At 42.7% G+C, this 17510-nt stretch overlaps 1 protein-coding gene across 7 annotated transcripts in view; it reads left to right on the forward strand.

Moving 5' to 3' along the window:
- The first annotated feature begins 4381 nt into the window (after positions 1-4381).
- PPP1R12B (protein phosphatase 1 regulatory subunit 12B) overlaps positions 4382-17510 on the forward strand; it is a 114495-nt gene continuing 101366 nt past the window's right edge. For all 7 annotated transcript variants that reach the window (XM_048496688.1, XM_048496690.1, XM_048496689.1 and 4 more), the window contains exon 1: positions 4382-4760. In XM_048496688.1, the coding sequence (XP_048352645.1) occupies positions 4485-4760 (276 nt within the window). In that variant the 5' untranslated portion in view covers positions 4382-4484. The remainder of the gene's footprint in view (positions 4761-17510) is intronic.

Consider the following 17510-nt stretch of genomic DNA (forward strand, 5'->3'; position numbering starts at 1 on the left):
GCAGGAAATAGCAAGGGAATTAGTTGATTAGCTTTTTTTTTTTTTACAAAAACAAAAGGCCATGTAATAACTTTTAACAAGAGTAAGGAAATATTTTTAGCTTAAACCACAGATGTCTGTCACAGGAGACCCTGGTGTCATGCTCCCCAGATTCAGAACTCTAATTATCAGTTTTTAACTCCTTTTTCCATCTGCCTGCCTTAGTCCAAGTGGTAAAAGATTATACCATTGCATTTTGATTATGCTTGCAAAACAACTAAAATCCCGCAGTCACATTCAGCCGTGATGCTCTTCATCAATTACCTTCTCACTTAAGATGTGTGATCAATTATGCCCAGATTTTTTCCAGAAACGATTATTTGAACTTTAAGGGAAGAGTGACTGTGATTGCGACTTCCTTTTATAATGGAGGAGTCAAGACACTGGTATCGGACGCTTATGAATTCCTACGAGAAAGCCATGGGGAGGGGGAGGAGTGGCATGGAAGGGGAATGAGGGGAGGGAAGGGAGTGAGGGGTGGCATGCAAGGGAGGGGGAGGGGGCCCAGCATCTGGACATGGCCGACCCACCCTAACGAAGGGTGGGGGAGGGGTGGCATGCAAAGGAAGGGTGCCCGACATTTGGACATGGCCCACCCACCCTAACAAAGGGAGGGGGAGGGGTAGCATGCAGCTTCACACCCTTAAAAGGAAGGGTGACTGGAACTGCAATTTCAGTCAATGAAAAAAATATACTAAGTATTGAGTCAGATTCAGCCTGAAGTGGATAGCTGTCTAGCGGCTAGCCTGATTTCATCAGATCTTGGAAGCTGAGGTGAGTCAGGCATGGTCATTACTTGAACTGGAGATAACCAAGGAAGTCCAGGGTTGCTATGCAGAGGAAGGCAATGGCAAACCACCTCTGAACATCTCTTCCTTGGAAAACCCTACACGTTGGCTGCCATATGATGGCATTAAAAATGAATCAAAGCAAGTTGCTCCTCCATATCTGACTGGTGGTGCTGGTTGACAGACCATGATATCTGATTATGAAAAGTGAGTCTCATTGAATTTAACAGGATTTATTCCCCCATAAATGGGCTTAGGATACATTCTGAACCAGTTAGTGCTCTCTCTCGCCTAAGTCCAGATTAGTTGCCAGAACAAAGGAGGAAATGAGGTGACACACCTTGCCAAGCTACTGGCTCTGGTTTGGTTCAGTAGTACCCTGTTTCCCCAAAAATAAGACATCCTCTGAAAATAAGACATAGTAGAGGTTTTGGTGAAGTGCTAAATATAAAGCATCCCCCGAAAGTAAGATGTAGCAAAGTTTTTGTTTGGAAGCATGCCTGTCGAACAGAACACCAGAGCATGCAGCTGTGGAGCGTAAAAATAAGACATCCCCTGAAAATAAGACATAGCGCATCTTTGGGAGCAAAAATTAATATAAGACACTGTCTTATTTTCGGGGAAACACGGTATGTGCATCTTTTTGTTCAGGCAGTTCATGTGATACCCATTCCTGTTTGACAGTGGACTCACTTTGCAGGGGTAAAAATATTCACCTCAACTTGCAGCACTAGGTGGAAGTCATCTTAATGGAAGGTGATCCACTCCATAGTGTGAAGTACAGATGGTAACACTAAAAATCTCTTGCTGAAACTGGGATATGGCTCCACATAGCGTGCTGGAAAATACCTTTCTTAGTCTCTCCTTTTCAAGGGAGGAGATTTCTCAGCCTCATAGAGAAAGATGTTCCCATGCAGGAAAAACTGTCAAGTTGCAATCCAGAGCCCTCAGTAGCCAGGGACAGCTGCCCTGTTGCCTCCATAGGGTTTTCTGGCAGTGCGGGAGGGGGGGGGGAATATCCTGCCACCAGAAAGCCCTAAATTGGGCTCAGTGGACTTACACCACCCAAAAGGGTGGTGTATGTCCAAGGCCAGGGCCACAGCATAAATGGCCACAAACCTGGGATGGAAACCGACTAAGGTTGGCTCCACCCCTGGGAATGCCTCTGTCACACCCACTACACTAGCGACATGGTGTCTGGCCATTCTGGAGGGCTGCAGAGGCCACTCGCTGGCATATTTGCCCCTCTGCCAGGGAAAGTGTCCTGAGGAGGGCAGATCTGCTGGTGTGGACCTGCATCACCTCCATGAGTCTTTTCAGCCCCCCACACTCTGGGACTGTAAGAGCTATTGTGAAAGCATTATAATGAAACCTAGTAAATGAATAATTAGAAATGTGTGTAATAAGTTCTATATAGAGATGTCAAATTTATTAATTATTCCTATGCATTGTAATAATAATAAATTCCTTAATTTTAAAAAAGTTGCAGGCGACCTCTAGGGTGTATGTATATGTAGGGTTTTCATGGCAAGAGACTAATAGAGGTGGTTTGCCATTACCTTCCTCTGCACAATTCCTTGGTAGCCTCCCATCCAATTACTAAGCAGGGCTGACCCTCCTTAACTTCTGAGATCTAATAGCCCTGGGCCACACAGGTCAGGGTTTACGGAAGACTGTCTCTTTAAAATCCCATTTCTCTCTCTCTCTCTCTCTCTCTCTTTTTTTGCAAAAAATGAACTCCACCGAAATGCAATCCAGTCCTAATTATGCACAAATAATGGTCAAGGTACACAGCAAGACCTGTCATTAAATCCTTGTGTCATGGAATCAGCAGTTCTCTGTAATGATTGACTGACCAAGCAAATATTTAAAAACCCATACACGCACGCACACACACGCACACACGCACACACACTGCCCCCTTACCTTTTATTTTTTTCCTTCCCTTTCCTTCAGTTGTTGTTGACATTATCCTTTTTCCTTCCCTTTATTGGTGCTTTAGTTATTTTCTTCCCATTCTTTCCCCTCTGACTGGCTCTCATGGTATGTTTTATGGTGCCATTAGCATATTGTTTATAGGGTTTTAATGTTTTTATTATGTAGCTTTAATGATAATTAATGATGTACACCATCCTGACCTGGCTGAGAAAGGGTGAATTAGAAATCAAATGAATAGGTAGCATTTTAATTTGGTGACAGAGATTGCAGATGCATTAGTCCAAACAAAAATCCAAAAACAAAGGCCATTTAATAACTTTTATTAAAACTAATTAAAATATTAGAAACCCTTGGGTAAACTTTTGCACTACATAGAACTTTATCATGCTGAAAATACTGGATACTGAAAAAACAAAAACATGATGTTAAGACCATGTTTGTGTATGTTTTGCAGGATGGGCTGCAGATTTGATTGTATTAAATTGTGCTGACTGGAACTGGTATGACATTGCAAATAACTCAAAAGCCAGCACACTGTTTTGTGCTCTTTTGAATTTAGTCCCAGTCATCCTTGTTTTCAAAACAAATGACAAAGAGGCTAATTCATCCACTAGATGGAGCCAATGAGGTAAAATGAATATGGAAGCCCATAGCAGCAAGTAACAATGCAACACAAGTAATGCATTATAGAAATGGGATTCTAAACATGGTGAAACCATGATAAAATAAGCAACAACCTAATAAATAAACATTTCTGAAAAATTTAAATTGTTCCGACTTGATGCCCCACACTCTAAAAAAAATAATCGATGAGTCGTTCGACAACTGGGGCTCTATCAGAAAAGCCGTTTCTCCAGGGTTCAGCTCCCTACGGTCTGAAGGAACGAGAACTTTTGAAGATAATTTCAGAATTGATGCTCAGAAAAAATACATTCCAGTGCAGTCCTACGGAAAGTTACTACAATCAAAACGCGGTATTTCAATGAGTTTAGACTGCAACTGTGCATAGGATTGCATTGACAAACTGAACACTGAACCCATGAAATAAGCTTTCTGAATCCCTCCCTCCCAGGTGACACCTGTATGTTCCCACCGCAATAGAGCTAACAGCAGCGCGTAGGGGAGGGGGAGGAGCAAAATGGAATAGTGATTCCCATCCCAACATTGACCAAATTCGGAACCCCGATTTTTTTTGGTAAGAAAATATTAAAATGTTGGTCGACCTTATCCCAGATGTCTCAGCCCTTATCTGGAAGCCGCCCTGGCTTCTTGGGCAGCAGCCATCAGTCAGACATGGGAATGGCTGGATTGTGCTGAGAAAAAAAAAAGTCAACATATATTTGCAGGCATTTTTATATAGTCTTAGTAGTTGTTCATTAAAGCGCCCAAAGGTAAATCCACAAAAGGTCTTCCCTAACCTTGCGCTTCCGTCTCCCTCAGTCTGCATTTTAGAGAACACCAGACTGGAGCAGTAGCAGGCAGCAGCGCAGACTTGGGGGAATCTCGGGAGAGGGAGACTCCGCAAGGTTCCACCCCTTTGCGAACTACATTTCCCACGATGCTTTAAGGTGTCGTCCGCGCCTGCGCCGCGGTAAATGAGGGGCGGGTGCGGCGGGAGTGGGAGAGATGGCGGCGGCGCTGTCGCGCTGCCCTCCAGGTTGAGTCGCCCGGTGCTTTTCCTGGTCTGAAGCGCCTCCGACGGGCTCTGCAGCAGTCACCATGTCAGAGCCCGGCCACCTGGGCGTGAAGCGGGCCGAGTCGGCGAAGCTGCGGCGGGCTGAGCAATTGAAGCGCTGGAAGGGCTCCTTGACCGAGCTGGAGCCGGTGACGCCCGCCCGCAGCCGGCATCGCGGCGGGGCCCGGGTGCGCTTCGAGGACGGCGCGGTCTTCCTGGCCGCCTGTTCCAGCGGGGACACCGAGGAAGTGAAGCGGCTGCTGGCCCGCGGCGCCCGCCTCAACACGGCCAACGTGGACGGGCTGACAGCGTTGCACCAGGTAGCCCCACGAGCGGCGTGCAATTCCCGGCAGCAGCCTGCCTGCTTGCCCTGCTCCCTGCAATTGGGGGGCCGAGACCGTGTCCGCAGGCTGAACCCTTCCCCTACCCCCTAGTCCTTCAGATCGGCCACCCTTTGGGGCTCAGCCTGGCAGAGGCATTCGTGATATCGCTGCACAGTCATTTCCCTTATTCTGGGTTATAGCCTAAAGATAGACCGGGTCATACTGGGGGAGGACGACTCCAAATAAGCACAGCAAGCCAGGTCCCTTTTAGTGAATGAGGCTAAACTTGCCCTCATGTGCCTGTGTTTTCTCTTGTTCTGCCTTTGGGGCTTCCCCCTTCCCAGATAGATTAACATTGTTGCATTGACCATTTTCCAAGTGTGGATTGAACCGGACTTCTCTCTTGCTTAGTGTGCAAGGACCAATGACATAATTCATGATCTGGAATCTTTAATGACACCTCCACTAAGCTTCCTTTCCTATGTATCCTTGGGAAGCAGCCTAGGCAAACTGACAGCATCCGGTGGACATATTCCTGGCACTAAGTGTCCTGTAGGACTGTGACTGGATTCATGAGAACAAGTAGTGCCTTCCTTGCTTCACTCATAGATGACCAGGTGTGCTGAGATGGCAATAAACCAAATCACTGGGCGTCAGTGTGACTTGAGATCAGCAATTTCCCTTCTATTTTCCTTGATCTTTATCTGTAAAGTAATTGTACCAGTGAGCATATGTAACCTTCTTCTGGCTTTGTCAAGGAAACCCTCTTCCTTCATTTCATTTAGCATGGGCTTGTGCACTGTCAGTGCTAAGTCATTGCCTCTTATTCCTTTTCTTTCTATCCGTACAATATTTTTGTTCCCTTACAGTAATATCTGGTTCTCCCTGCTGTCCACTAACCTTTTCACACCCCCTTCCATTAATCCATAGAAAGGAAATGATGCTGTAAAAGTAAGCTTAATTTCATCACAGAAGGATTGAACATTTCATTCATTTATTTATATTTTGACTTATATGCCGCTCTTCCAAATTGGCTCAAAGCGGTCCAAAACATAAAATAAAAAAATATAACATTTCATCTAAAATACTAACTAATTTGATAAAACTACAAACTGTCCAAAATGTGGTCAAGGCAGATTTTATTTTATTTTATTTTTGCAGGTTAGGCAAAAGTTGACTAGTTTGGTAATCGTCAGATCTCATGCTGAAATGGGGATTCTTACAAGAATCCTATTTGTTGCTTTATCCATTGGACCTATTGTCTGTTTTATGTTGAGAGCAGTTTGTAAACAGAATAAACAATAGTAATAATGAGGGATTGTTCTTATGAAATATATTTCAGTTAGAAGCAGTTCACTTGTATTTAAAGAGGGGTTTCTTGGTTTTTGGCCCTTACTTGAGTCTTACTTGAGTCTTTGAAATGTTAGAATAGGAAATTAAAAGATGCTAATACAAAAAAGAAAGTCCTCAGAAAGCTCTATGGAATCTGCAGTTTCTTCCTGGGGTCATTTACATTTGTTGATTTCAAGTATTGAAATAACAACTGTTGTTAGTCAGCACATCTTTTGCAGTATTGGTAACCTCCAGACTATCTTGCTTCAGACTTTACTATGTCCTGCACAAGACTTAATATGTCTTGTGTGGGATATACTTTTGACTTTCAAAGTGTTTTGTCTTGGCAACAGTTAATAGAAAACACTAGGTGCCAGAAGCTAAGATAAGTAACGTTGAATTCTATTAATAGAATTCCTAATGTGCAGCACGCATCACAAGTATCCTCAGGAGCTCTTCCTAAAATGACAAAAGGGTCAAAAAAAATTCTAGTCCTTGCTACTTGCACTGTGCCATTAATTCCAATTTAACAGAGAGAACATTGTCGATTGAAAACTCTCTGATGTTGCTTAAACTGAGAGTCAAACTACTAGATGTATCTCATTCTTGAAAGGTAGCCATTTTAGTTGTTTGCAGCAAACGTAAATAGAGTCTTGTGACACCTTAAAAGCCAGCCTTTTTCTTCTAGTACACATTTTCATAGTTTTGAGCTGACCCCATCAGAAGCATGAAGTAGATTATCAATTGGTGTGTTTATGTATGCAATTTTCTTCATATTAGTATCTGGCAACTGAGGAGTTTATTCATGTAATTAAAGAGGGAAGATTGTATGGGTGATGGAAGTGCATTGATAATAAACTGGCATTACTTTACTACATGTTTTAATGTCAAGCTGGTCACTGCACTTTAAATCTTATTGAATTTCTTTGTATCTTCGAGATGACTCTGCAGCCTGTGTTTGCTGTTGCATGGAGAGCAGCTTCTCATTTCTGGCAGTTCTAAATTCTATGCTGACAAAGTGGTAGGAGTTCAGTTGATAAAAAGGTGAAGGTTGTCAGTCCCCTGTGCAAGCACCAGGTCACCTGTCACATTGCAACGTTTACTAGGCAGACTATGTTTTTGTGTGCTTTGCCATTTCCTCACCCATTTTTCTCCACTTTACCCCCAGCAAGCTGGGTACTCATTTTACCAACCACAGAAGGATGGAAGACTGAGTCAACCTTGAGCTGGCTACCTGAAACTGACTTCCATCAGGATTGAATTTAGGTCATGTGCAGAACTTTTGACTGCAGTACTGCAGCTTACCCCTCTGCACCAAGGGGCTAGTTGGTGGGCAATCAGTTTTATGTTGAAAAGCTACAATACAGCTTTTGTCCTGTAGCATCAGATCTTTGTATGGCCACTTGTGTATAACACATGTTGTTCTCTCTGAACTACATGTTTGTCAGCATGTTAGGTGTTCTGGTACCAGCATTATTTATTGCTAGAGTGGAAACAAAGAGGTTTCAAGGGAAAAATTGGTATTCTTCATTCCCCTGAAAAGAATATCTGACTCTGCAGCCTGCTGTAGTAGGTATGGAAGAAAATGTCAATATTCAGAACCAACCAGACTTATTCTGCAGATCACAACTGTCACATTTTGCTGGGGAATTCTTCCTTAATGTCAAATAGTTCTAGATGGAACGTTCAGTTTTTCCAATGAGGGGTGCAGGTACAGTCTTGATCCAGTCAGGGCAAGCGACTGACGACAACTGTCTCCCAAGTTTGCTTCTCTGTGTTGTAATCCTAAGGTAATAACATTACAGCCTGTGCAGTCTTGAGCACACCAGAATTCATTCCAAGTATTATAGCTCTGGGCCAAATATCATGTGATACTTAATATAGCAGTGATTAGGCTAGTCATGCTCTTTACTGTGGTCTTATGGTGAGTGACTAATATAGGGACCTCTCTGGGGATTAAGACTGGAGTGAAAAAGCATCTGAAAAAGTACTCCCCCTGCCCCAATCATGCTGGTTCTTGGTCTCATTTTGGCTTTGGTCTTGGTGCTTGCCCATGTACAAGGCTTTCATAGTTTGCTGCTATGCTCTCCCTTTCTGGGGCAGATTCTGATATTTGTTGTCAAAGATTTTCACAGCCAGAATCAACTGGCTGTCGTGGGTTTTCTGGGCTATGAAGCGTGGTCTGGTTGCTTTAGCTCCTAATATTTCAACGGCATCTGTGACTGGGATCTTCAGAGGCACGTCACAGTAAGATGTGTTCTCTCCATGGGCCACCATGCAGAGACAGTCAATTTTTTTGGCTAACTTCTCCCATTGTTTTCTAGCTTTTATAATGAGCATTCAAGGATTCATGAATATAGAATCAACAGCCCTATCCAAAAGGAGGGGAGGGTGAATCTGCCAGTGGGAGCGGCATGTGGCCGCACCAGTGGATTTGCCCTCCCTGGGGTACTTGCCCTAGTGGATGGGCGACTTTGCCAGCATGTGGCTACCATGGCCCTCCCCAGCTGTGGGACAATGCACCACCGGCTGTAATGTGGGCAGTGGGGCATGGCTGGGGGAGGAGCTGATGCTAGTCAGCTCTCTCCCATCCATTGCTGCCATCGTGCTTATGACCAGGGCTTATGGCATAAATCCATTAAGCCCAATGGGGGTTTCCCAGTGGTGGGGAGGCTTTTTTTTTTGCTTTTCGAGCCTTCCTATGGCATTGGGAAGCTTCCATTGTGGCCACAGCTCCACAGTCAGGTTCCCAACCTCTTGGATGGGGCTGCCTAAGTATTAGCTTTCTATTTATCGCTTTGTTTTAAAGATCAGACTAAATGTGACTCTTTGAACTGATCTTACTTAGCCACAGCTCACCATCCATTTACAGATCATACAAAAATCAGGCTTTTATTTATAATTTGTTCATTTTAGTTTTTGTTTGTCATTTTGCTTTTTAATCTATGAAGTCTGATGGCAAAAGCAGTCTCTTATTTATTTTATTTTATTTATTTATTTTATTTCTTAAATTTATATACCGCCCGATCCCCGAAGGGCGCCCGATCCCCGAAGGGCTTATACTGCAAAACAAATCAACAGAAGCTTCTAGCTTGCCACTTACCATGTTGATCTCTTTGTGAGACAGGAATTTCAGCAAGTACTCTTTTCCTCCATATATATATATGGAAATGCCATTATGTCATGATACTGGTATATTATTGCACTGGCTAGATCAAGATCTTAAAATCACTTGAATTAAAGAACTATTCCTACTATATATTCTGTGCCTGCACAGAGAGACACGGAAATGTTCCTGCAAACAATACTAGACCACTTCACTATGTTCCCCCAGTTCACCCCAGAGATATTTTCAACCTTAACCCATTTATATAGTTGAAAAGCCACTATGTAAGCCTCATTAACACAGCTTTTAAAGGCTACCTATACACAAAAATCATTGGGGAAGTCATGTCTGGTGTTAAGTAACTGTACAGATGAAGCAGTGCTATCATCTTGCTGTCCTTTGGTGTAAAAAATAAGAGTACATCATCTTCAAACCATCCTCCACTCTGATCTGTATCAAGCTGACAGCACCTTTGTATATTGTAGTCTGAGATATCTATATCTATCTATAAATATAGATATACACACACATATATAAATAGTCTGCTTAATTTTATGAGAAAGTATGTCCGTATATTATGATTTTGCTGCAATCCATTATTTTTGTTACCATCATCTGCCCTTTCCTGAGAGCATGGTGCATGGAGAAAAGTCCCTCACTTGATGCAGAGCTTTGGAGAACATCAGAGCAAAAATCTCACTGTTTCTGATCTACAGATGTATATGTATTTGTGTAAAGTGTCATCAGGTCACAGCCAACGTATGGCACCTCCATAGGGTTTTCAAGGCATGATACGAGGTGGTTTACTCTGCATAGCAACCCTGATATTCTTTGGTGGTCTCTCATCCAAATGTTAATCAGGGTCAACCCTGTTTAGCTTCTGAAATCTGGGCCATTCAGGTCAGGACAATGAATATGATTTGAATTGGATATTTCTTGGATTAATAAGAATATAAGAGACTAGTGGTCCACATAGTCCAGCATTCTGTCTTATAGCAGTTAGCCAATTCCCCTGCAGAGCCAGCAACATATATGGAGATGTTCTCTCCTGGTACTGGGATTCAGAAGTTCCTAGTCACCATGGCTAGTAGCCACTGATAGTCTTACCTTCCATTTATCTAGTTCTCTTTTAAAGCTGTCTGTGCCAGTGCCCAGTTCTACATCCTTTAGGAGCGAATTCCACATTTTAATTACCAGTACTGTCTGTGTAAAGAAATATTTCCGTTTGTCCATCCTGAATCTACTGCCCATCAGCTTCATTGGATGCCCTTGGGTTCTAGTATTTTGGAAGAGGGAGAAAAGGTTTTCTGTGAACTCTCTCTACGCCGCATGTAATTTTATAAATCTCTATCATGTCCCCCCTTAGTTGTCTCTTTTCTAAACTGAAAACTTTCAGACTCTTCAGCTTTTCCTCATAGGGGAGGTGCCCCAACCCCCTAATCATCTTGATTACCCTCTTCTGTACTTTTTTACAGCCCCGAGACATCCTGGGGCATTATGATATTTGCCATTTTGTTTTCAATTCTTTCCTAATGATTCTTGATATAGAGTTTGCCTTCAATAATATTGGGAAACCTTTTCCTAATATTGGACTAGTAATATCCAACATCGTGAAATGCTTTCCTGGTATTCCCTGATTCCAGTATTTACCTCCTACTAAATATCAGAAATATATCTGGAATCAGGTTGAGAATTCTTTTTTCACAGCTGGTTCACTGTGCAATGGCTCTTTAAACTTTAAAGGGATGTTATTTTTAATGGGAACTAGACCTGGCCTCTAAACTCTGGCTGCGTGGTGACTTGGCCAAGGCTCATATCAGCCACTGGGGAAGGGGCAAGATGCCATTTCCTTCAGCATTAAGTAGCTACCTTTTTTCTCTTGGGTAAAAGATCCTGACATTTCTTGAGAGCAGAACATACCAGCACATTTCTGAATGATCATTCAGACTTGGTGGAGCACTGGTTTTGACAGCCAACCTAGAGATCTACAAAGGCCTGATCTTTCCATTTGAGTGCACTCGGGTGGATGGTTTGTGAAGGCCCTCTGACCCCTCCTCCAGCAGAATTTCAGAGGCTCTGTGAGCTGCAGGGGGAAGGGGGAGGCAGGCAAATCCCATTCCATAGTCTTTGCTTCTCTTAAATATAGCTCACTAGTTTTGTATATTCTAAAATTTAAAAAGGAAACTTTGGATATGATCAGTGCAAATATCTTGCTTACTATGTTCACTTAAAAATTGTTTTCTGAAAAACTGGAAGAATTGTATTTTTTTCCCGTGGCTTCAAAATTAAAGACTTTAATTTTAAATGGGGCAAAGTATGAGCTCAAAAGTCCTCTGCTGTGGACTGTGGAGGTTAGATGACTTGTGAGTGCACCTGATTCCCAAATTAGTGTATAGATATTCCATTTAGAATGTGATCAATTTCCTGTTAAAAGGCTATGCTATGGTTAGAACTTGCTGTTTTCCAAGAAGTTAGGAAATCATAAATGACTGTGCCGAACACATTTGGTGCTTGAAATTTTGCAAATACATGCAGTGTTGGCACATGAGATTTTTTGTTGCTTGCTAAGCTGAATGCTTAGTAATAAGTGATTTGATATCTTTGTCCTTTATCCATCTTGCCAGCTGAAATACTTGACTCTCTTCCTCAGCTGAATGAAGAGCTACGTAAGAAACATTTATAAAGTGACTTTGCAGATGTAGCTTTTGGGGAGCATTTTATTGTCACCAAGTTCATCTTTTTGGATCTGTTAGAAATGCTGGTTCTTGTTGAATGGACTGTTTCTAAAACTCAGTTGCTCAGAGAAGCAAGCGTTACCTTCTGTTGTGTCCCTTCTCTTTTAATGTTTTTTTCTGGCCTGTAGCCATAGTCATGAGACATGCTAGATTGAAAATCTGAGACAAACATAGCACTGGCAGAGGGGCTTTTGTACAGAAAGAAATGGTGCGGTAGATAAGGGTGTGAAACGGTTCAAAATTACGCTCTAGGTTGGAATCCCCACTCTGCCATTGAAACTTGCTGGGGCAGTCAAGCAATATCAGCCTAACCTACCTCAGAGTTTTGGTGAGGATAAAAGAGGAGAGGAGAATCATGTGAGACATTTTTGGCCCCATCCGAAGCAGGGGGGGGGGAGAGGATCTGCCTGTGGGAGCGGTGTGCAGCTGGACCAGCAGATTTGCCCTCCTTGGGGCACCTACCCCAGTGGAGGGGAAATCCTCCACTGTATGGCCACAGCAGTCCTCCCCGGCACTGGGATACGTTGCTGAATGCAGTGTTTGGCCAGGGAGGAGTGGGGCAGGTGCGGGGCCAGGGAGGAGCCAACATTAGTTAGCTTCCTCTTAGCCATTTGCTGCCTTACAATGGGGACTGGGAGTTCAGACTTATGGCACTAAACAGGTGGCAAACGTTTGTGAAGGCCAATGGGGACTTCTTGGTGTCGGGGAGGCTTTTTCACTTTTTGAGCCTCTCCACACTGCCAGGAAGCCTATCTGGGAGCAGTGTGGCCATGTGGCCATGATGCTGTGGCTAGCCACCTGGCCTCTTGGATGGGGCTGCCTGTGTCCCCATTGGGGAGAAAGAAGCAATATAAATGAAGAAGAAGAGAAGAAGAGTTTGGATTTATATCCCCCCCTTTCTCTCCTGTAGGAGACTCAAAGGGGCTTACAATCTCCTTGCCCTTCCCTCCTCACAACAAACACCCTGGGAGGTGGGTGGGGCTGAGAGAGCTCAGAAAAGCTGTGACTAGTCCAAGGTCACCCAGCTGTCGTGTGTGGGAGTGTACAGGCTAATCTGAATTCCCCAGATAAGCCTCCACAGCTCAGGCGGCAGAGCGGAGAATCAAACTCGGTTCCTCCAGATTAGATACCCGAGCTCTTAACCTCCTACGCCACTGCTGTTCCTTGAATGAAGTAAATAAATAAATAGACCATGATGTCGAGCCTTCCTAATATTTATTGGCTTGGCTATAATTTTTTAAACTTGAGTCAGTTGTACTTGTTGGATCCCATATAGATTTCTGTGGGCAAAAATCCCCCCCCCCCCCAATCCAACTTATCTTGAAGCCCAAGTCACCCTCCAAAAATGCTGCTCCTGTGGAATGGGGAATACCCCAGGAATAGCCATACAATGGAGTGATCAGCTAAAATTACTCCTGCAAAAGTCTATATGGGATCTAAGCCAATGCATCTTCACAAAGACTATTTTTTACTAGAACATTTTATTCTTATGTACCGGTAGTTGTTGTTCAGTGCATCGCTGGATGGCTTTCAAAACATCCAGCCCTTATTGCTAGTCGTTCTTGATGAGACTTCTCAAAAGTATGCTTTTTGTAATAAATGTATTATTTTCATACTGAAGAACCATTTCAAGTTGTATAAAACAATGTGGATAGGATACTGGGAGCTGTAAAGCCCTCTGGACCCATGTCTGTCATGGCTGGTGGAAGCCAGCGGTGGCAGCATGCGGGCTCCCTTGAGAGATACTATAAATCCATCCCTGAATAGAGGGGTCTTTCTGGTAAGGCTGAAGAAACCATCACTAGACTCTTTGGATCTAGTCAACTACTGCCCAGTTTCATACTTGCTGTTTATGGTTGAGAGAGCAGTGATGGAGGTGAATGGAGGTGGATGGTGACCAGAGACAGTACTTTTTCCAGTGGTGGCACTTTACCTGCTTCTACATATATGTGTTGCTCCTCTTTGGATTGGAATTTTTTTTCTTGATATGTTGTCTCCTACTCTTCCATTTTTCAGGATTTTCCCAGCTTTGCTTCAGTATTTTCCAGGCCTCCTTTGATACAATCTTTCCTGAAAGACCTCAGTCCAAGTGGTGTTTCATGCTGGGAAGGTGTGTATTTTCACATCTCCTGCCCCCTTGGTGCCATTGTGCTCCCCCTTGGTGCCATTGTGCTGTCTATTTTCCAGAGTAAACAAAGTAATAACCATTTATAAAAAGGGATCCAAGAAATTACAAGCTGGTTAGCTGAACATCTGTTCCAGGTAAATTGTCCACAGCACATCAGGATTGCTTTTGCAGTCATCCTGTTTGTGGGTTTTCTAGAGGCAGCTGGTTGGCTGCTGTGCAAACAGAATGCTGGACTCGATGGGCCTTTGACCTGATCTAGCGTGGTTCTTCTTTTCTACAAATTTGAGCAAATATTCGCTACATAATTTGTCTTGTTAGTATAATGAACCATGGCTTATTGTCCTTCAGTGCTGTTGTCACAATCTGTTGTTGCAACAGCATGTAGCCTCATAGCTGCAAGGCCTATTGACAGTTGAGGAAAATGTTATTCAGTGATTGTATTAGCACCAGGGCAAGAAGATTAAAGGATACCAAAGTGGCAAATAGTGCAAATGATTTCCACAGTTCAAATTTGGCAAAATATTCAATGAAGAGTTTGCTGCTGATTTAAACATTTGCATGACCTAAGGCTTATAAGATGCTGAGTTGGTGCTGCTATACAGTATTTTTCTTTTGTGCCAAGGATGTGAAATGTCCATTTTATTTGTTAAACTGACACCTGTTAACCGTCCTGCACTTTTTAAAACCACATTATTTTTGCAGCTGACTTCTATTATCGCTAAGATTAATGGAGATTGCTTATATTCCAGATTCATTTGTTTTGCCAGCTGCCTAAAACAAGTTTGCTTTTGTTTGTAATGTCAAGTATACAGTGTTTGAAAAGACATCACGGTTTCTTCTGCTTATGGAAAACCTTTCTGAAAAAGTTATTTCACTTTTTATAGCATGAGTAGTCCTAAGCCATTTCCATCAGAGAGGTGTGGGTAAATGGGGCATTCAATTCTGTAGCTGTTAGTAGATGCTGGATGTCTGTTGCTGGAGCCCTGGAAGGAATCTTACCTATCATCCTGGACAATAAGTTGCTGGTTGAGTTCAAACCTTTGGCCTTCAGCCGAAGTTGTCTTCTGCCCTCAGAAAGCCACTTCTGTAAGCAGAAGGAAGGTTCCAGTTTTCCCCAATACGCTTTAGGTTCAGAATACCCCATGGTATTCTTAAAGGTTCCCCAATCCCCAGGAGCAACATTTCAGAAAGCACAGTGAACTAAAGGGCCGAAAAGTGAAGGACAGAAACTTCTGTTCCATGGTGAAGTTTCACTCAGTCATTTGGATCCAACCTTTGGCCTCCAGTAACGGGGACCCCCACAAAGCTAGTGTATTGTATCTCACTGAAGTTTGCAAACCTCTCAACATGCCTACCGCATATCTTAATGGCAGCATAGACATATATGCAAAGGCCCCTTTTGTTTGCAATACTGTGTGATCAAAAGGGCACACACAGGACTAGCCTATAATGATGGGGAGTAGGGTTTAGTTCACGCTGGTTGCTGTGGAGTTTTCTGCAACTATGTAAATGGGTTACAACCTGGGGCATAGCTGAGAAGAGGGGTGAGGGAAGGTCCCACAACTCCTACACTACTATCACTTGGGCAAGTTTATTCCCTATCACATTGCTGAACCCTAAAATATATTGATTTGCTTTCACTCATAATTTTACCAAGGTTATCCTGGCAAAGCTGTCATAAAAATCACTGTAATTCAGCAAGTAAGATTATCTTGTTGAATTAACACTCAGCTCCCAGATATGAGCAGATCACAAAATCTCATGGGAATTCTCACTTTCACTATGCTATACAGTTTGAGAGAAGCAGAATATGGAATAGCAAATATTTTTGGGTGGGAATGTTTTCTTAGTTCTCAACACGGTGTGTATCCTGTACAGATAAAGTTGAAAATAATAAAAGCAAATGTAGTATCAGGGTGTTGCCATGAGGTTTTTGAAAATGGTTGTTTTTACCCACAGTACTTGAATCCAAAGAGATCCATAATCTGTCTCAGTGCATGTGGTATATGTGATTAACTTTTTAAGGGGAGGGGGAGAATAAATGATAACCAAGTGAAACAGTGGGAGCAAGATATGGCTGTTATGTCAGTAATAATGTGTGGGAAATGTTTGGGGCAAGTTCTGACTATCTCCTGGGAAAACACAGTGAGAGCTGTCTAGACTGACAGAATTGCTGACAACAGTACTCCTTTATATTTTGAGATTTACCTGAATGCTATTTGGCAATTCTACTTCTCTTGAATGTCCTGAATAGTGAGCTCTGATCATGGGGGATGAAGGCAACAACGTACCTTTCAGGACTGACAATCGCTAGTGTTGACAGTTGCAAGGCTATTTTGGGAGGTTTATTCTTTCGTTCTTTGAACTCTTGTCTCGGTGCCAAGACTGCGTTAACCCGGACATTGTTCAGCTGTCAGGAGACTTGTCTTTGAGATGGGTGTTGACCTGTTACCATTCATATTAGCAACACAAACTAATTAATCCTTGAGTGAAGCATCATTAAACTTTATTTCCAGTCTCATACATGCTCATAGTGACATGACAGCCACTTTAATTCACCATGGCATGATCCTGTGCTTTTGATAGTATTTCTACTTAATTGTCCTGACAAGGGAAATATGGAATTTATTGAGGGATTTGGTATAGGGCTGGGCACACTTAAGCAAAAACTAGCAAATACTTAATGAAAGCACAGATAAATAGTACATTTCTTATTCAACCTAGCAAAATAATGGCAACCATCAAAAATCAATCAGAGCTACTCCAGTTTAGAACTGGAGCTACTCCAGTTTAGAACTGGAGTTACTTTTAAGCTAAATGGGAAATAGGACAGAGGAGATGTGAAATCTGTTGGGGACTGAGGTGTCTAGCCTTTCAGATGTGAAGTCTAAATAGCAGAGAAGCGCCAGCTTTCTGTGTATTATGGTGTTGGTTGAAAAATAAGAGGAGATGGATCAGGATGGGGAAGAAAGATATATCCGTCCTGGCTTACATAGAAATCAGAAGGAAAGAAGGAAGGATCCAGTGTGTTGGGAGCCTGAGTTGAAGTCCAATTTGTAACCAGCATCAGACTTAAATTACTGACTCTAAAGCCAGTCTTGTTATACTGTTTTGGGCCCAATGTGGGTTCTTTTCAGGGAACAAAAGATTGCAACCAGGGATAACAGGATACTTAAGAGTTGGTCAGCTTATCAGGATAAAACTATTTCCAGGGAAAGGCAGGAAAAATAGAAGTTTTTGGGTGAATTATAATTCAGAATTACAGAACTGGAGATATGACACATTATTTTGGTGCTTCAGGTATCAAGTCCCTCATCGATTAGTCAATTCAATAAAATCCTTCATGGGTTGTTGTTTAGCAATTAAATTTTGATGCAGATGTAGCAAACCAGAAACTCTCTCTCTCTCTCTCTCTCTCACACACACACACACACACACACACACAC

The sequence above is a fragment of the Sphaerodactylus townsendi genome, linkage group LG05 (genome assembly GCF_021028975.2).
Source record: "Sphaerodactylus townsendi isolate TG3544 linkage group LG05, MPM_Stown_v2.3, whole genome shotgun sequence".
In the NCBI taxonomy this organism is placed as follows: Eukaryota; Metazoa; Chordata; class Lepidosauria; order Squamata; family Sphaerodactylidae; genus Sphaerodactylus; species Sphaerodactylus townsendi.